This window comes from Centruroides vittatus, unplaced genomic scaffold (genome assembly GCF_030686945.1).
Source record: "Centruroides vittatus isolate TY-2023 unplaced genomic scaffold, ASM3068694v2 scaffold_2802, whole genome shotgun sequence".
Lineage (NCBI taxonomy): Eukaryota > Metazoa > Arthropoda > Arachnida > Scorpiones > Buthidae > Centruroides > Centruroides vittatus.
This window is the reverse complement of record NW_027122693.1, coordinates 2348038-2365616: the sequence shown is the minus strand read 5'-3', so window position 1 is coordinate 2365616 and position 17579 is coordinate 2348038. Positions and strand designations below refer to the sequence as shown.

The 17579-nt window shown below is 30.3% G+C and overlaps 1 protein-coding gene across 2 annotated transcripts in view; it reads left to right on the top strand.

The window, feature by feature from the left end:
• Cad88C (cadherin-88C) overlaps positions 1-13169 on the top strand; it is a 52429-nt gene extending 39260 nt beyond the window's left edge. For both annotated transcript variants that reach the window (XM_067285669.1, XM_067285668.1), the window contains 17 exons: positions 1818-1943; positions 2035-2221; positions 2294-2517; positions 2592-2780; positions 2849-2962; positions 3037-3160; positions 5546-5838; positions 5912-6145; positions 6228-6316; positions 6428-6514; positions 10371-10439; positions 10747-10813; positions 10910-11037; positions 11904-11944; positions 12015-12078; positions 12158-12220; positions 12297-13169. In XM_067285669.1, the coding sequence (XP_067141770.1) occupies positions 1818-1943; positions 2035-2221; positions 2294-2517; positions 2592-2780; positions 2849-2962; positions 3037-3160; positions 5546-5838; positions 5912-6145; positions 6228-6316; positions 6428-6514; positions 10371-10439; positions 10747-10813; positions 10910-11037; positions 11904-11944; positions 12015-12078; positions 12158-12220; positions 12297-12621 (2424 nt within the window). In that variant the 3' untranslated portion in view covers positions 12622-13169. The remainder of the gene's footprint in view (positions 1-1817; positions 1944-2034; positions 2222-2293; positions 2518-2591; positions 2781-2848; positions 2963-3036; positions 3161-5545; positions 5839-5911; positions 6146-6227; positions 6317-6427; positions 6515-10370; positions 10440-10746; positions 10814-10909; positions 11038-11903; positions 11945-12014; positions 12079-12157; positions 12221-12296) is intronic.
• Positions 13170-17579: the final 4410 nt, after the last annotated feature.

The following is a 17579-nucleotide window of genomic DNA, read 5'->3' as shown; positions in this document are numbered from 1 at the left end:
CCCGGTGTATAAGACGACACCCGACTTTCGAGAAGATTTACCTGGGTTGAAAAGTCATCTTATACGCCGGAAAATACAGTAATTTTTTTCCTTTCTGCTGTTTTTAGACAGCAGAAAAAAACATATTCGCTAATAGTTTGTCTTATAATCAACATTTTTCATTAATATAATTCTCTGAACACATGTATTGTATTAGGAGATTTCACATATTATTACCGGTACATAGTTTCTGCAAAGTGAAAATGAAGTATAATATCATTTCATATACATATATAATTAATTATTTATAGTTTTATGTCATAAATAAACAGTTTCTGATAAGTATCAGAATGTTAAAATTTGAACTGATCTCTGTGAGAGATAATTATTAATTGATTATAATCAATCAATAGCTTTTTCTCAATACCTTTGTTTTAACTGAAACTTAAAAGTATCTTCACAGCAATTATCATATGATTTTATGGGAAGCTCATTAACAGGGGCATAACTTAAGTTATGTTGAATAATTCAGCATGATAGAACAAACTGATTATGTTGTAACAAAATATAATCAATTCACTTTTTCAAAAGATATATTTTTCTGTTATAAAATTTTATTTATAGTATGAACGTATTGAATACTTTTTGTAACAATGGCATGAATACATATATAAAACACTGAGTTAAGGTACTTAATAATACTATAGCACACAATATTGATGGCTTATTTATTCATTTTCATTACGGATCAATTTATATTAAATTTTTCTTAATTGTCTGTAAGGGAAATACAATAACAAAAATCAATTTGTCTACCAGCACATAGTCTATAAGCAATCCGAAAAGAGATTTACGTATTATAATATTTGGTATTATATTTTCTAATAAATTTAAAATTTAGAAGTTATTTTATAAAATTCTATTTCACATTATAGCCCTTCTATTAATCATAAATAAAGTTTAAGAGATGGAGGAAGGTTACAAAAAGTACATTATTGTACATGATGGGAGGAGGTCTTGGCATTGTTTCTGTGGACTTTTTTATGTTATTTTATTGTTATTGTACATGTAATTAACAGGGAGGGGGTGTGCCAAAAGTACATCAATATACACAACAAGGAGGGAAGGGATCAAAAGTGGCTTGAAAACTGTAACAGCTCCTGTATTACATTAGTCAAAACATATGAACCTAATATAAAAGATTTATTAATCTGTGAATCTATTGTATAAATAACAAATCGGTGAACATGATATGTAATTCATAAGTAAAGATAAAAATGTAGGCAATATCCATTAGTAGTAGCATAACAACAAGCAATATTCAAAATAAACATTATTGTAACATATAAAGTAGATACGAATAGTCCAATACTCAGAAAAATGGATTGTTTGATCTTTGTAAAAAATAAATAGATTATATAATTAGATTATTATTTATTAATTTATTGATCTACACATTTCTTATGGTACTTAAAATTTAGTACCAGATGAGTATTGGAGACAGAGAGATGTCACGGTCATTAGCTTCTTTCATACGCTGCTAATTTAATTGCTTTAACCATTTTAAATTATGTAAAATTAATAGAAATAGTTCATTTTCTACATCAAATAGTTTATATAAAGTTTATCATTAAAATATAGTTTTTGGAAGTAAAGTTCATTTGAAATTTAATATGCTAAAACTATAAATATTCCTGTTAGAAACTTTTTTCTTTATATTATTCGATGTTAGTTACATCTTATATATATTGAATGTCTTATAATTTAATTTAATATGTAAAAAATATGAACTTGTAATAGGTAAACACCAAAATTAAAATTGATAGGAACTATTTCAGGGATTGTTAACAGTAGCCGAGTCTCTGGACAGGGAAGAGGTCAGTTCGTACACTCTTATTGTTCAAGCCTGGGATAATTATGAATATGGATTTTCAACAGGAGAGAGCAGAAAAGCATTTAAACAAGTATATACATTTAACGGAATTTTCATATATTTAAAAATGGAAAATTATAACTTTAATACGTAATTCATAAAGTTTAATTCGTATCTTACAGGTAACGGTATATGTCACAGATATTAATGATAATAGACCCGAATTCATTAAACAACGAATGTGTGCCACCGTAACGGAATTTCACGATATAAGAGAAACAATATTTATGGTTTCTGCTAATGATAAAGATGATCCTAATACATCAAATGGTCAGGTGTCATTCTCCATAGAATCTGGAAATCAAGATGGTAACTATTAAGTTAGAGTTTATTAAAATGAATTTATGCAATAGTAACTTGAAAAAAACTATTTTTTGACAGCATTGTTTGATATTGAAAATATGGAAAATAATATGGCAAGGGTGGTCTCCAGGAAATCTCTAAGAAACAAATTTGGAAATTATACTCTAAAACTCAGGGCACAAGATGGTGGGAATTATCCATTGTTTTCCTTGGAATTATTCAATGTTTGCGTGTCCGACGTAAATGATAACAGCCCAGTTTTTCTCAAACCGCCGAAAAATTTCACAATTAAAGTTGCCGAGGTGAATACAAACCCTAACATAACAAAACAAAACTTGGTTAATTATTTTATTTACAAATACTTTTATTGTTTTAGAATGCAACGTTGGGCACTGTTGTTGTGGAAACACACGCAACAGATGCCGACGTCGGTCAAAATGGAGAAATACGATATAGATTAAAGAAGTTATCGAATGGAGATTGGAGAGCTTTCAATATCGACGAAAAATTGGGAACAATCACCTTACGAGAGCAATTGGACCGGGAAAGACAAAAATCTTACGAAGTAAATAACTTAAACTTATTTAAATCGTATATATTTGTGTATAACCTATTGTTTTTATTGAAATTTAGCTTAGAGTAGAAGCTTATGATTTGGGAAAACCAACTTCTCTTTCAACAGATTTAGACATTATCATTTTTGTAACAAATGTCAATGATTATTCACCAGAATTTTTAGAAGATGTGGTAAGAAAAATTTACACAAGTAATGTAATTTTACTAAGAATTTAATTTTAACATTTTCATAATTTCTATTTTAGTTTCAAGTGATGTTTACAGAAAATATGTCAGCTGGTCAAGAGTCTTTCAAATTAATTTCTACTGTAGATAAAGATGATGATGATTCTCCATCACCAAAACCAATACCATGCTATTTTATAGTTGGTAAAAAACTTTAAAATTATAAATATTAAAAATAAATTTATTTTTGATTACTACTTTAATTCAATGAATTCATAACAAGCTTTACTATTATATCAATTATTCATATTTCAATATAACTAAAGATAACTTATCAAGATGAATTAAATATCGTATTTTTCTGTACATAATTTGCAAGGTTATCCGAGTTTAAAAGATGGTTTGAAAGAGGTGTGGGTTATATGCAAATTTTAGGTTGCAATCATGAACTTGCACCTATAGGCAGTGCCGTAAATAGGGCGGTGCCAGCGGTGTGCAGGCACAGGCCGTAGACCATTGTGGGCGCAGAAATGACCTGGACCAAGTTTGGGTCATAGTTTTGGGGCGTAGTTACAGATGCTTGCACCGGGCGCATAAAAGATTAGTTATGGCACTGCCTATAGGAGCAAGTATTGCTACTGTAGGTGATTCATGCAAAGGTTTTATTTTTGTTCTAGCAATTTTCTGTAAGGTATATTCATTGCAGGTTATATGCACAAAAATATTGTAAATTGTAATTTCATAAATATACAAGAAATATGAATGTAAATTTCTACTTATATATATAAAAAATATATATAATCAAATTGTATATAATATGTTATTATGACTGTGAATATGTCAAACTTGTAGGAGTTTGATTTTAAAGACAGTGTTAAAATGAATTGATTTTTATGTAAAAGAATAAGAAAGAGATAATTTATAAATATAAACTTGAGTGAAATTATGTATCAAAAGGAACATTTTGTCTGATAGTATGATAGTATTGCTCTAAAGCAGTGGTTTTCAATTTGTTTTCAGCTAGTGATACACTCATACACAATTTTTAGTAGCACACTGACAAAACAGTGTTGCACTAAAGATATCATTCTATGTATATACAAAATTCACTAAAACCTCATTTTCATACCAGCAGGAGTTTAACCTTTTATGCGGATGTTGTCCAAGTCCACATGAAATATTACACTCTTGCTGGTATTAAAATGAGATTTTTGGTGAGTTCATTAAACGATCCAGCTTATAGAAGCAGTTGGTGAACAATTAATATTAAAAGGAATACAAAAAATTAGCAGTTTGAAATTTTGTGGCACCTCTACATGAGGTTTTGTTATACCAATTAAGAACCTTTGCTCTAAAGCAGTGTTTCAGTGTAGTATGCATAGCCCTGGGTATGTAAAAGATCTTCAGGAGATACATGATTATTTTTGGATATATACCACTGACACACAGAATCATTATTAAAAAAATACTGTGGTAACAATTTAAAATATATATATATATATATATATTTTTGTAAGATTACCGTATTCAAGTAGTAAGTGCTGCTTTTGCATGGTTTGCAAAACATATATAAATGCTGTTTTTGATAGAAAGCATTATTAAACTAGTAAGATTAATGCATTCTTACTTTTAGAAACAAATACAGTACATAAATGTTTAAAAATTTGTCATCCTTATTCTTTAAGAAAACAAATAATCATGCTATTAATGTATTAGTCATCTATTTCATGTATATAGTTCATTGGGTTCAATCCAGTATGCATTAAACAGTGAATCAATGAATTGTAATATACCAAAATGTGTTCTGATATTTACCAATGAGTTCATTAGTGCAGTGACTGATGAACATTTCACTCAACAGGCTGTAAATATGATGAGCTCCAATAAAGCAATATGACTGCTTCCATGGTTATATTATTAACACCATTTTTAACTATTAACACCATCAGTATTAACCCAAAGTTATTTTGAGAAAAGTCTATAAATGCCAATATAGTACTGTCTACTTTTGTGGTCTTGTTCAGTTGCCAGACATTCCAATAAAAACTTATTAAACTATTCACTGATACATCAGTTGTGGCTGAGATGGATGTATACTGGAATATACCCATTGTCTTCTATAACATATCCATTCCTTTAAATAACTAATTTATTGAAATATCTAACATTTTGCTTTATTACTTCTATCAATAGTTCAAAATGATTGTTTCTGAAAGACTTTTACTTCATGAGCTGAACTTAAATGTTTCTTAATGCTTGTTTATCACTGTCAGTTTCATTATATCAATACATAAAATATGTATATATTCTTAATTAAAGAAATGTCATTTTTAGCAAAATAGTTTCCCATTAAGACTTTTCCAAAGACGAGAACATCAAAATGCTCGAATTTATACTGTTCTTATAATTGTTTAATGCATATTTAAAGTGTAGTATCGTAATAAAAAATCAGCCATTTAAGAACTTTTATGTACATTTACATGCTCCGATAATTTACAATTAAATAAATTAATGTATAATGATAATTAATAAATTATTATTTTTCTATTTATAAAATTCAATCTCAGCCAGACATTTTTTATTAAACAGATGGAAATAAAGAAGGAAGGTTTAAACTAGACATCTTTACTCATAGCTTATATACAACTGATGTTTTAGATAGAGAAGAAAGGTCAAATTATACACTTATAGTTCAAGCTACCGACGATTGTTTGCATGTGCCAAATTATTCTGGAGGATTTGATCCTAGAGATAACACCTTACTACAAGTCAATATTGGTGTAAGGGATATCAATGATAATCCTCCAAGATTTGTTAAATCAGTATTTACAGGTGGTGTTACTACAGACATGGATTTTGGAACTGTATTTATGTCTGTAAAGGTAAATATTTAAAAAAATAACACTTCCATCAAATAAGTTTCATTAAATTACTAATAAATTTGCAAATTATTAGGCTGTAGACTTGGATATAGGTGAAAATAGTATTGTAAATTATTATATCGTCGGAGAAATTCAAAGGACTTTGTCGGAAGGACTCGATTCTATCAAAAACTCGCCCTTTGCCATCGATAGAGAAACTGGGCAAATTAGTCTTACTTTTGATCCTCAAAAGGGTATGAAAGGATATTTTGATTTTGAAGTTTTAGCAAATGACACAGACGGACTTTTCAGTACTGCCAGAGTTTTTGTAAGTCGAGCGTAATAAATATCGAACGAAATAACAATTCTTATATGAAAATTTATGCTTTATTTCATTTTTCCAATTACAGATTTATCTGTTACGTGAAGATCAAAGAGTTCGTTTTGTATTAAGACTTACTCCAGAAGAATTAAGAGAGAAACTAGAAAATTTCAGAGAGTGAGTAAATAAAACTTTATCTGTGCAATTTAAAATAAATATACAGTTTTAAATTTGAGATAAATTTAAAAAATAAACTGCATGATGGTTTAATTTTTAAAATATTTTTAGTGTTCTCAGCAATATAACAGGTGCCATAGTTAATGTGGATGAATACAAATATCATGAAAATCATGATGGATCTGTGGACAAAAAGAAGTAAGTATGACTTACAATAAAATTTTTCAATCATTTTAACAATTTCAAATAACACTTATCAATTCAAAATCTATAACACAATGATTACATCATTCAAAATCTCTCCTTGCATTTTCAGTTATATTTAAAATCATAAGTTATTTTCAATATAACAATAATGCATGTACAGTACTTTACAGAGAAGAAGAAAAACTGTTTTCCTGAAATTTAAGGATAAAATCAAAAAAGCTAACAATTTCAGCTTATAAGCCAGGCTGAAAATGTAAGCATCTTTCATTTTATCCTTGACTATGTGTAAGCAGCTTGTTTACTTTAGTTTCTTCTAAATGTAAGTAAAATTAAGGGAGTCAAAACAACAAAAGTCTAATGCAAAACTACAAGCATTATTTTATAAAAAAATAAATGTTTGAAATTGCACGAATCAGTTGTAACCAGTGGCGTAGCAAACATAACTGGCACCCGGGGCATGGCACTTTATTGTCGTCTCCCTCCCCCTCCAGAAACACATATAGTTTGTCTTGGAAACCATTTGGGCACCCTTCTGCGAGTGGTGCCTGGGGCATGATAGACCCCCTTGCCCCCCTTCGCTACGCCACTGGTTGTAACCAATAGTCTACATACCTTACTAAGTAAATTTATGAAAAAAATTAGATGTGTTTTTTTTAAAATTAATTTTGAAAAGTTAACTTTAATTTTATTTTCTTAACTTTCTAAAAGAACAGTAGATTTCTATTCGTGTTGATCTTTTCAATTACAAAAATTTTCCACACAAGTGTAGCAAGGGTAAGAAGTATCAAGAGTAGAAAGAGACATACCTCAGATGCTAAATGAGAAAGAGTGCTACAGAAAAATCTAACAAATTGACAATTTTTTAAATTATTTCTATTTATCAATAAATATTATACTAATATTAATACTATAAATGTTAAAAAATCATTATTTTATTCATCATTAATGGTCCATGAATTTAAATATTGCTCTCAGTTACATGTATACAGTAAAACCTCACTAATAAATTGAACTGCATTAATTTAAAGTTGTGTTAACTCAAAACAGGTTACAGGTCCTAGGCATAGTATATAAAGTTTTTCATATAATGTGGTAACGTTAAGTCAAAACTGTTGGCAGTTTTAACTCAAATCTATTTTCCTGTGTACCCTCCATCCTTTGATAAGTTTATGATCTTCATTTTCTCTTATATTTCATGTAAATACAGATGATTAACGTAAAAAATACACTACAGCTCCGCATTGGAATACTGGTAACATATTGATACAATATGTTACCAGTATTCTGATTGGGACACAATGGGGGGAATTGACAATGTATTCAAAAGCATAATAAATTCTATACAATTTTTGTAATCATTCTCTAAACAGACCATTAAGAAACCGATAATGAGAAATTTATGGTGACAAAGTTTTGAGAAAATAGGGTATTAAGCTTGTTAACTTAAAATTCTTTAAGTCAGGGTTTTTTACCCTTGAACTTTGATTTAATGAGGTTTTACTGTATTATCCAAGGGTACTGCATATCCACAATATGCTTATTTGCTTCCAAAAATATTTTAAGTAACAGAAGTCATAATTCTATTATTCATTGTATCATTATGTTTATAGTAATGTAACACTTGTCATATTTTTTTATGAAATGATAGTATTGACCGAATAGGATCAACAAATCATATTTGATCAATATAACTTTCTGATAATCTTAATTTATTTAAGTTAAATTAATAAATTATTAAGAGGCATTAAAACTATGGTTTTGATGAGCTTTTCACATATCAAATATAATAAATATCTCTACAAACTTATTGTAGTAAATGTAACACAACTATGTATTAATTAGGAAATATTTTACAACAAATCTTTTCATATATATTATAGCAAATATTATTCCCATCAGAACCCCAGAGGAGGAGAAAAAGGGAAAACTTCACAGTTTTCCCCAAGCTTAGAGAAAACTTAAAGACCAGTAATGTCCCTATATTTTCTCTCGCTTGTTTCTACCCCTATAAATTAATGTTATTTTATTAACAAAAATAAAATCTTTAGGACTTTTTATTAATAAAGAAACAATACATATTTCATTTTTAAAGGAGCAGATAAGGCATGCTCTATACTAGGTCCCAAACAAGCTTTCCATAGCAATGACTACCAGTAATATTTCATTTATTATGTAAAATTTATATACAATATTTTAAATTTCCAATTGAGTTACATTAGTTTACTAAAAAGATTTGTTTTAGATACTTGTGAAAACTAAATTTATGTTTTGTTCTTGGTTCTATACTTTGTTTGAAATCTCTTATTGAGATTAATAATCACATAACTCATTTCTCATTATAATAATTATAAAGAATTTCATATTCCTAGATCATTACTAATTTTTATTTTCCAGTCTTCTATTTAGCCTACATTTCATGAAAAAATATTCTATCCTTATGTTAAATGAGTGTAAAGTTACACTTTGGTCTCTCTTTCTTTGTTTTACTGTTAAACTGTTTAATTTCCATTGAAATACAGAAATGCTCTTTCAATCTGATGACATTTCTGGTATATTCAGCAGGCTGTAAAGTAATAAATGTAACACAGTATTCTGTGTTAAAATAATTACAACAGGGCATACATTTTTAATTGAATAATAACATAAACTGAAGAAAAGTGACTGTAACACTGCTGTGAAACTGGTTTAAAATAATAATAATGAATACTCAGAAAAGGGTATTCAAGATACTTTATCTTATCGATGGATCTCGCGTGCTAGCTTTAGTCACACATCTCTTGTTATAAGCAAACAATACAGCGACACATCCTTTCTGTATTATCATTATTGTGACAAAAAAATGTGTGACGAAAGTATAGACATGTGCTATAAAGTAAACAGCATGGCGACTAACACAACTTTAACAATTCTTTTGTTACGTTTCCTATAAATTGGGGTTTATATATAAACCCGATTCATTTAAGAACAATAACTGCTTTGAGTGTGGTTTAAAAATAGCATTTAAAAATGATTGAATTACGTTAAATTTTTATTCGGTGAATTGGTAAAATAAGTAACTACATGAAATCAGTGCCATGATATGTTAATCGGGCACTTAGTTCTCCCTCGTGTCGTGTTATTTGACTACGTAAACTAAATTAAAGTGTAATTTAGTTTAATTAAGTCCAAAATAAAAATAAAAATTACCCATTTATCATCGTTATCGCCTTTAATTTAATCCTAAAAGGAAAAAGAAAAAAAAAACCGATTTTACTTTAGAAATTACTTTTGATTATGGGTATATGTACTGTACAGTAAGCGGGAATCACGCTGTACTGAATTTTTCCGTTTTACACAGGTTTTACTGTATACTTATAATTTTGAGATTTGATATAAATAATTTTTTGCATTGGATTGATTGGGATAAGTCAGAGCGACTGGCGATATGCCAAGGGGTGCTTCTCGGAAGAACTTTCTAAGGGGAAAATGGCCCTGTTTAGGTGTTAGATACACCTAGAAAACCCGAAAAACTCACGTGGCCTCCCTTGGCCACTAATTTTCATGGAAATTTTTTATGAGATCTTTCTTACGCGTCAAGGATGCAACCTGTTGATACCCATCGTAATATTGTTTTTCTTTAAATGAATAATAATAATAATAATAATAATAAAATACAATTGATTGTCTAATTTCATTGAATAAAATTAACAAAATACACGGTTAAATTAATACCATTCTAAAGTGTATAGTTTCTGCGCGACGCGACAGAAGATCTGTCGCACACGAAGAATAGCGCACTTGAAATTTTTATCAATAATTTTACTTTTATTTAACTTTAAAATACATTAATTTTCTTTTTCTATTACAGGAGTGATTTATATATGCATTTTGTTAATAGAGAAGATAATTCCATTATGGACGTCAATACGGTTTTATCGTAAGTTAATATTTTGTGATTAAATTAGCAATTGATTTTTGCTTGTAAAGTAATCGCTAACATACATACTATATTATACCAGAGTTTGACCGCCATCTTTAAATCACTAACATCACGCGCGCGCTAGCGCGCGCGTGATGTTAGCGATTTAAAGATGGCGGTCAAACTCTGGTATAATATACTCACTTCATTTCGTTTATCTAAGATAAAGACGTAAACGAACACGTAAAACGTGACTGATTTTGTAAAAATATTGTGAAAAAAATTATCCAAACCAAAATAACTTATAATTATAAATAATTTTCAGGTTATTGGATAGAAATATTGAATTTTTAGACGAATTATTTAAAGAATTCAACGTCCTAGAGAGTGAAGTACGATTTTTTAAAAATTTTTTATCTTTAAAACTTATATTCTTATTAAATTTTACATTCAGAATTTATTTATATATTTGAATATTTTGCATACAGGCTGCTAAAGATACCATAGTGATGGCGAGTGTGGAAGGCCAAGTAAGAGCGTGGTTAATAGGATTAGCCGTATTTTTGGCAATTATGCTGGTTTTAGTCATCTCCTTATGTTTAACACAGAGAAGCAGGTAAATTTTCACGTTTCTTATCAAATAAAATTAAATTCCACACTCACAATTTAATAAATTGCACACGCAACAAATCTAAATCCAGTCCTGTTTAAGCTCTGAGCTGTTATAAAAGGGCCTTTTATAACGTAATTAAACCAGGCATTTTTATTTATACCGGATAATTATAAATTTTAAAAGCGTGAGGTCTGGTAAACTGAGGCCTTAAGCTGCAGTTTGCTTAAGTTCTGTATAAGTCCAACCCTGCTGTAATCCTGTTTACCTTCTCTTCTAATATTTTTATTACTGAAAATCTGTGTAAATAAATCGCTATAACATTGGAATTTATAAAAAAAAAAACTATTCTAGAAGGGAAAAAATTGATTTTATAGACGACTGATTATCATAAAGAGTGGAGAGTGAGTGATTTTATAAGGGCCTACATATTGTTCATTTGTATGATGGAATACAATTGAAGGAAATCGAGTTTATTCTTCCTCCATGTTTGTTATTTATAAGCTTTTAAAGACGATTCTGTGATGTAAAAAGAAAGAAAGAAAAGTCTGCTTTCCGAGAAATTCCTGTTCAATTCAGCATGGAAAAGTTAATACTTCAATTTCACATTCAGGACAATAAGACGTTAGCAAAAATAAACTTGTTTTACCACCCTATCCTACAGAAAATAAATTTTTCTTTACTGCATTTAACATGAGAATACCGTATAAATTTATAAATAAATTGTATTCTACACGAATAAAATGCAGTGTTTTTTTATGTTAAAAAAACAACGTTGAAGCCGGAGAGTTTTTAAAACAATTCTTTCAGCTGTGTGCTGTTTTAATTTTAACTTTCTCATTCAGAAAAATAATATTATTAATTTTTTAAAGGTATGAAAGGAAATTAAAAGCAGCTACTGCAACAGCTTTTGGTAAGTTTATTTTCTTGTATTTTTAATCCGTTTAATCTTTGATCTTCTCTAAAGAAAATCCATTGTTTAGGTTCTCAAGATTCAGCTCTTAATCGTATGGATGTACCAAATACGAACCAACACTCCGTAGAAGGGTAAAATATAAAAAAAAATTGTGTTGATTTTTAATTGTATTGCAAGAAATTTTCGAGTAATTTTATTATATTTTAACAGGTCGAATCCAATTTGGATGCACGCTTACGACAACGAATGGTATAAAGATGAAGAGGAGCTGAGGTTGGTGTTAGATTCGATACTGATGTAAGAGACTTCAGAAGTGTCCAAATTAATTCGATTTTATCTTATTCTGTAGCCATAGATCAGAAGATGACAATTCTTTAGATGAAAATGCGGTGGAAGATACCGAAACTTCTACCAGTCCATCGAGTGAGACTACACCCCAACACGCTCCTACAGTCAATTATAAAAGTGTTAGAATAGCATCCGAACCATTTACCATTACGTCAAACAATTCTCCTAAAGTTACGTCTGGTATTCAACAGATTCATAACACACCACCCAAGGATCCGGTCCAAGAACAAAATGATCTTAACAAATCAAATAAACATTTCATATACGGATCGGGTCCGGTGCTCTTAACACCTCACATTGCCAATTTGGAAACTTCGGAACTTTAAATTTTCAATTAATTTCTAGAAGTTGTGAGTAAATTATTACTTGGAGCGGGACTTTTTACATATGCAACGAGGCGAAGTGCTCCTTTTTTTGTACCCCACTCGTGTGAATAACTCGAAATTGAAGTTGTGAAAGAACATTTTTCAAAGCTCAAAAACTAGTTCCATGCTCAACTTTGATAAATATTTCGAGTTTGGAAGTAAAATGGAGTAATTTAGTGACTATTTTTATAAAAAGAAAATCCATTTTTTGGAATTTATACGAAATCTTTCGTGAAGGACCATACTTAATTGAATGAATGGATGACCAGCGCTTTTTTAAACTACTCGTGCCACAGAAGTTTGACGTCTTGTTTTTTTTTATGATTTGTGATGTCGTTATACATGAACATTTTGTGTATCTAAATTATTGTATTTTATGCCATAATCATTATTGTCTTAACGTTATCATCTCTCTATCTGCCATCGGACTAATAACTTTCAAAGTGTTGTGACATGTATCATTCATTTTTTTTTACATGTTGAAACGAATGAATTAAAAACGAAACGTTCGACTTTGTACTTTGTTTTGTGTTTTACCCGCGTGAAATTGTACATAAATACTTAACGAAAGAATAGAGGGTGGTCCAGAAGTCCGGTTAACGGTGACTTTTTTGCAAGAAAGCCAGCAATTTGTATATGGCAGCGAGACACTTGGACGACCTGCCGAAAAGGCAGTGGCGCTGTTATAGCTTCGTGGGATCAGGCAAATTAAGGTGCCACGTGTACAGACATTTTTCTTCGAGGGAATTTTTTGGGGGAAATATTTTCTTATACTAAATTGGTTTGGAACCCCCTGTTGGTGGGTGCCCCTTCTTGCCAAAGAATAACTCGCCACTGCGAGGAGGGAAGGCATTTTACGAGAAACTGGCCCCTACTTAGATGTTGCCAACGTGGAAAACTCCACCTGGCCGAGAACGAGCCTACCACCGGTGTTTAGTGGTTTTATCCACTCGGCCACTGGTGGGACAATTTGTATATTAAACAAGGAGGATTTTTGAATAACTTTTTGTAAATTCGATAAGGAATTATCCGAATAAAATAGCAATTTAGTTTTTATAATGGTTAATTGAATTTCATACTAAATATATAAATAGCGAATCATTTAAAAGACGTAATAAAAATTTAATTTTTGAACCTAAATAACCTCGAATTTAAATAATATAAAGCGATTATTATTTTATAAAATATAAGAAGAAAACTTAAATTATTAAATTATTTATGCAGATATTTATCAATGAATTCATTTAATTACGTTTTATAACTCGAGATGGCACTAAAGGTAATAACTATTTGATGCTCCATGTTCTGTTCTTTATATTTTAATGAATTATTTAAATATGGATAAATGCTGTTATAATAAAAAATTAAACCATACTATTAAAAAAAAAAAAAACATTTTAAAATTAAAATACAGGCACGAAAATAAATAAATTGCATTAATTTAAGTTGTTAGAAGCAAGGTCGCCCGGGGCAAAGTATATATGGGGCCCTATATCAAATTGAATTAATAAATTAAAGGAAGTAAATCAAGAAAACATTATACAGAGAGTGTACTTCATTGAGTTCTATGGCAATTTATTCTTAGCCTTTTAAAAGTTAACAGTATATATTGCTGTATTTTCTTAGTATTTTCTATAACAATACACACACACACACACATATAGTCTATATAATATTATAAAAAAACATTGAAATATTATTTAAGAATTTAAAGAGTATATCTATCAAATCTACCAAATCTTATACTTTGGTCATTCAATATATCAATATTGACAGAAGGAGGTGTGTCTGATCTTGATAACTGTCTACACTTTGTATTTTTCTTACTATTTTTTTCTTTAATTCTAAAAATAATTTTTCTTGACTCCACTTATTCAATTTATTTATTAATATATATCACAATATAAAACGTTAAAATATTCCTATTGATAAATATTCAGAAAAATCTTATATATATTCTACAAAATTTATATCATAAATAAGGGCCTGATTTATATGCGTTTAAACTCGCAATACACGGGCATGCGTGTGCAAGCAAAATTCCAGACACGTGCCTTACTATATTCAGGTTAACATGCCTGAAATACGTATTAATCATTCAAATTTAAAACATTTGAATCTCGCGCCGTCATCTGTGATTGGATGGCGGAGTGATACCTCTCACGTGCGCAGATACCAGAAACGGACTATAGATCTTTTGAAATAAAAAGTACCTGCGTCATGCAAACACTAAAACACTAATTTAGTCCCGAAAATGGTCAAATATGAAAAATATGCAGTAGAAAATTATAAATCTGTATAAAATATGCTATATTTGAACCCAAATCCAAGTTCCAACATCATAGTATTTTGGGGAGAGAAAAATCATGCGCATACAGATCCTTTAGTTAATTAATTTATACGATTAAAAACGTTATAATTAAATTACAGAATTTAAACAAATATATTTACTACGAACGATTAAAGCAACAGCTTTTCGATCAAAACTCTGTGCATAAATCGATACCTTAGCAGACAAATTCTTTGTTCCTCTACAAACAATAGAATACCACGTTGTTGACTTTGTATTTTCCTCAGGGGTTGTCCTCTCTGTACACCGTTGACTATCTGTCATCAGACAAACAAACGTTACAGAAAATGATGTTCTTCAGGACTATAAAACTTAGTTCAGAAATGTTGTGGCAAAAAAAAATTCTATCGAATTTTCATCTGAACCCACGATAAGGAAGGATCTTTATTCTCCTCTATTTTCTTTCGTGGTCATTATTATTAAGTTTTAATTAAAATTATTAAAATAATCAATAAAATTTTACTATTATTTAAACAATTTTCCTTTCTTCACCGAGAATTTCGCTTGTTTTGTTTGTATACGGCAGCGCGACACGTGTGCGATCTGACCAGGAGAATACATCCCGAGAAAACTTTTTACGAGAAATTGGCCCTATTTAGGTACTACCAATGTAAAGAAAATCCGAAAAAATCCAGCCCTTGGCAAGGTACGAACCTCACGGGGCCCACCAGTTGCCAAGCTGGTTCTGTTCCCTAAACACTGGGAGTTCGGTCGTGGGTTCGCGCCTCGCCAGGACGGGCTGGCCATGTGGAGTTTTCCAGGTTTTCTCCACGTCTGTAACGCCTGAATAGGGGGCCAGTTACTCTTAAAAGACCTCCGGAAAGGCATCTCCCTAGGCAGATCGCCCAAGTATTGCGTTGCCGTAACTTAAACGAACCTCACGACCAACTCTATCAGTGTTCAATGGTTTTGTCCACTCGTTCATTGATGGAATACGAAGAGTTTTGTCTTTTAAAACATAATTTAAAGTACTCTTGAAGTCGAATTTTAGTCTTTGAACAAGACAAAAATACTCAGAATAATGTTCCTTCTCTAAATTTTCTCAAGAAATCTTCCTTCTTCCATACACTGACGTTGCTCGTCATCTTCACGAACTTCCGATTGTTGTATTTTAATGGCGAATACGCATACGAATTGCACTCTGGAACACCCCAGGTGCTTCAAATGTTATCTTGTTTTCAGGCCCCGAAATCCTGCTACCAAAACGTTCTTTTGCCATAGCAAGGTTATAGTACAGTCGGTGGAAGGGCAGAAAACAACTTCCCACACTGAACCCATTTTCATGGATTGGCCAAATTCATAATGGGCTTGCTAAAAATGATCTCATAGTGCCCAATGGATGGAGAGTTTAAAAAAGGCCTGCCTTGATCTTTGTCGACGTTTCAAGGTTTCCCAGTCCAAAAATATAAAAGTCTTGAGGTCTTTGGGAGGGACATTTTTTGACTGACCCTTAGGAGATCGCGGACCACCGGTTGAAAAATGCGGACCTACAATACGGTCTACTTTAGCTGTCGGAATTACTATAATCGCCATTTTATCTTCTTCATTAATGAGATAGAATAAACTGTTAATCACACTATCTCCTTAATCTAATGATAAGTTATCTTGAAGATTTTGAATGATGCGAGACAATTATTAAATACTTTAATTTAAAACTAGTTAAATCTAAAAATGTTTCCTGTAAATGCAAATTTACTTTGTGCAGGTTTTACTTAATTAGAGGAAATGGACGAGTAATTATTTAAAATACTAATTGATAATTCTTCAAATTCGCAACATGGAAATTGAATTTTGTTAATGCTTTTAATTTGCTGTAATTTCCTTTTTTTTTTTTTAATTTTAAAGGTTTATTTTTGTAATTTTCACTTTCCCCTGTTCGCTAACGTGCTGTGTTGCAGTACTTGTGTGTTGGGCGCACCATTTTTTTACCCAATTCGAAGCTTAATAACTCTCGTGTATTTTGTCGAAAATTTTTGAAATTTCGCAGGGATGTTTGTGTATTAGAAGGGAATGTGTCTACAAATTTTCAGGAAAATTGGACTGTTGTTTCGGGATATATATCCCACCTTAATATCGCCCAAAGCGGTCTGAAGATCTTAAAGACAATGGGGATGAAAAAACTAATAAAGAATGCCGGGAAAGTTTAGCAACAATGTTGCCAGCTTTTTAAAAATTAGAAAAGCATTTACATATAAAACGATAGTAGAAATTAAATGATAACACGGGGTATTTAAGATAGGGAAGGATCAACAGTCAATATCGTAGACTAGATGATCGTACGATCCGTCAATAGTATGAATCACAAGTAGTGTGACACTGAAAGTCTTATATATTTTTTTATTATCGCTAGATAAACAGTAATAAAACGATAAATTTATCTGATAGAAGAGTTTATAGATTCAAGAACAAGTAGAAATGTAGAGAGTGACCCAAAAATAATATTAAGGAAGGAATTATTAAAATTAATAATGCCCTTGTTAATAAGATGGCGACTTTCTGCAAGTCAGAATTGATTGCAGAAAATCTGCATCAAGTCTATAACAGTATCTTCATTTAACAGGTTAAGTAT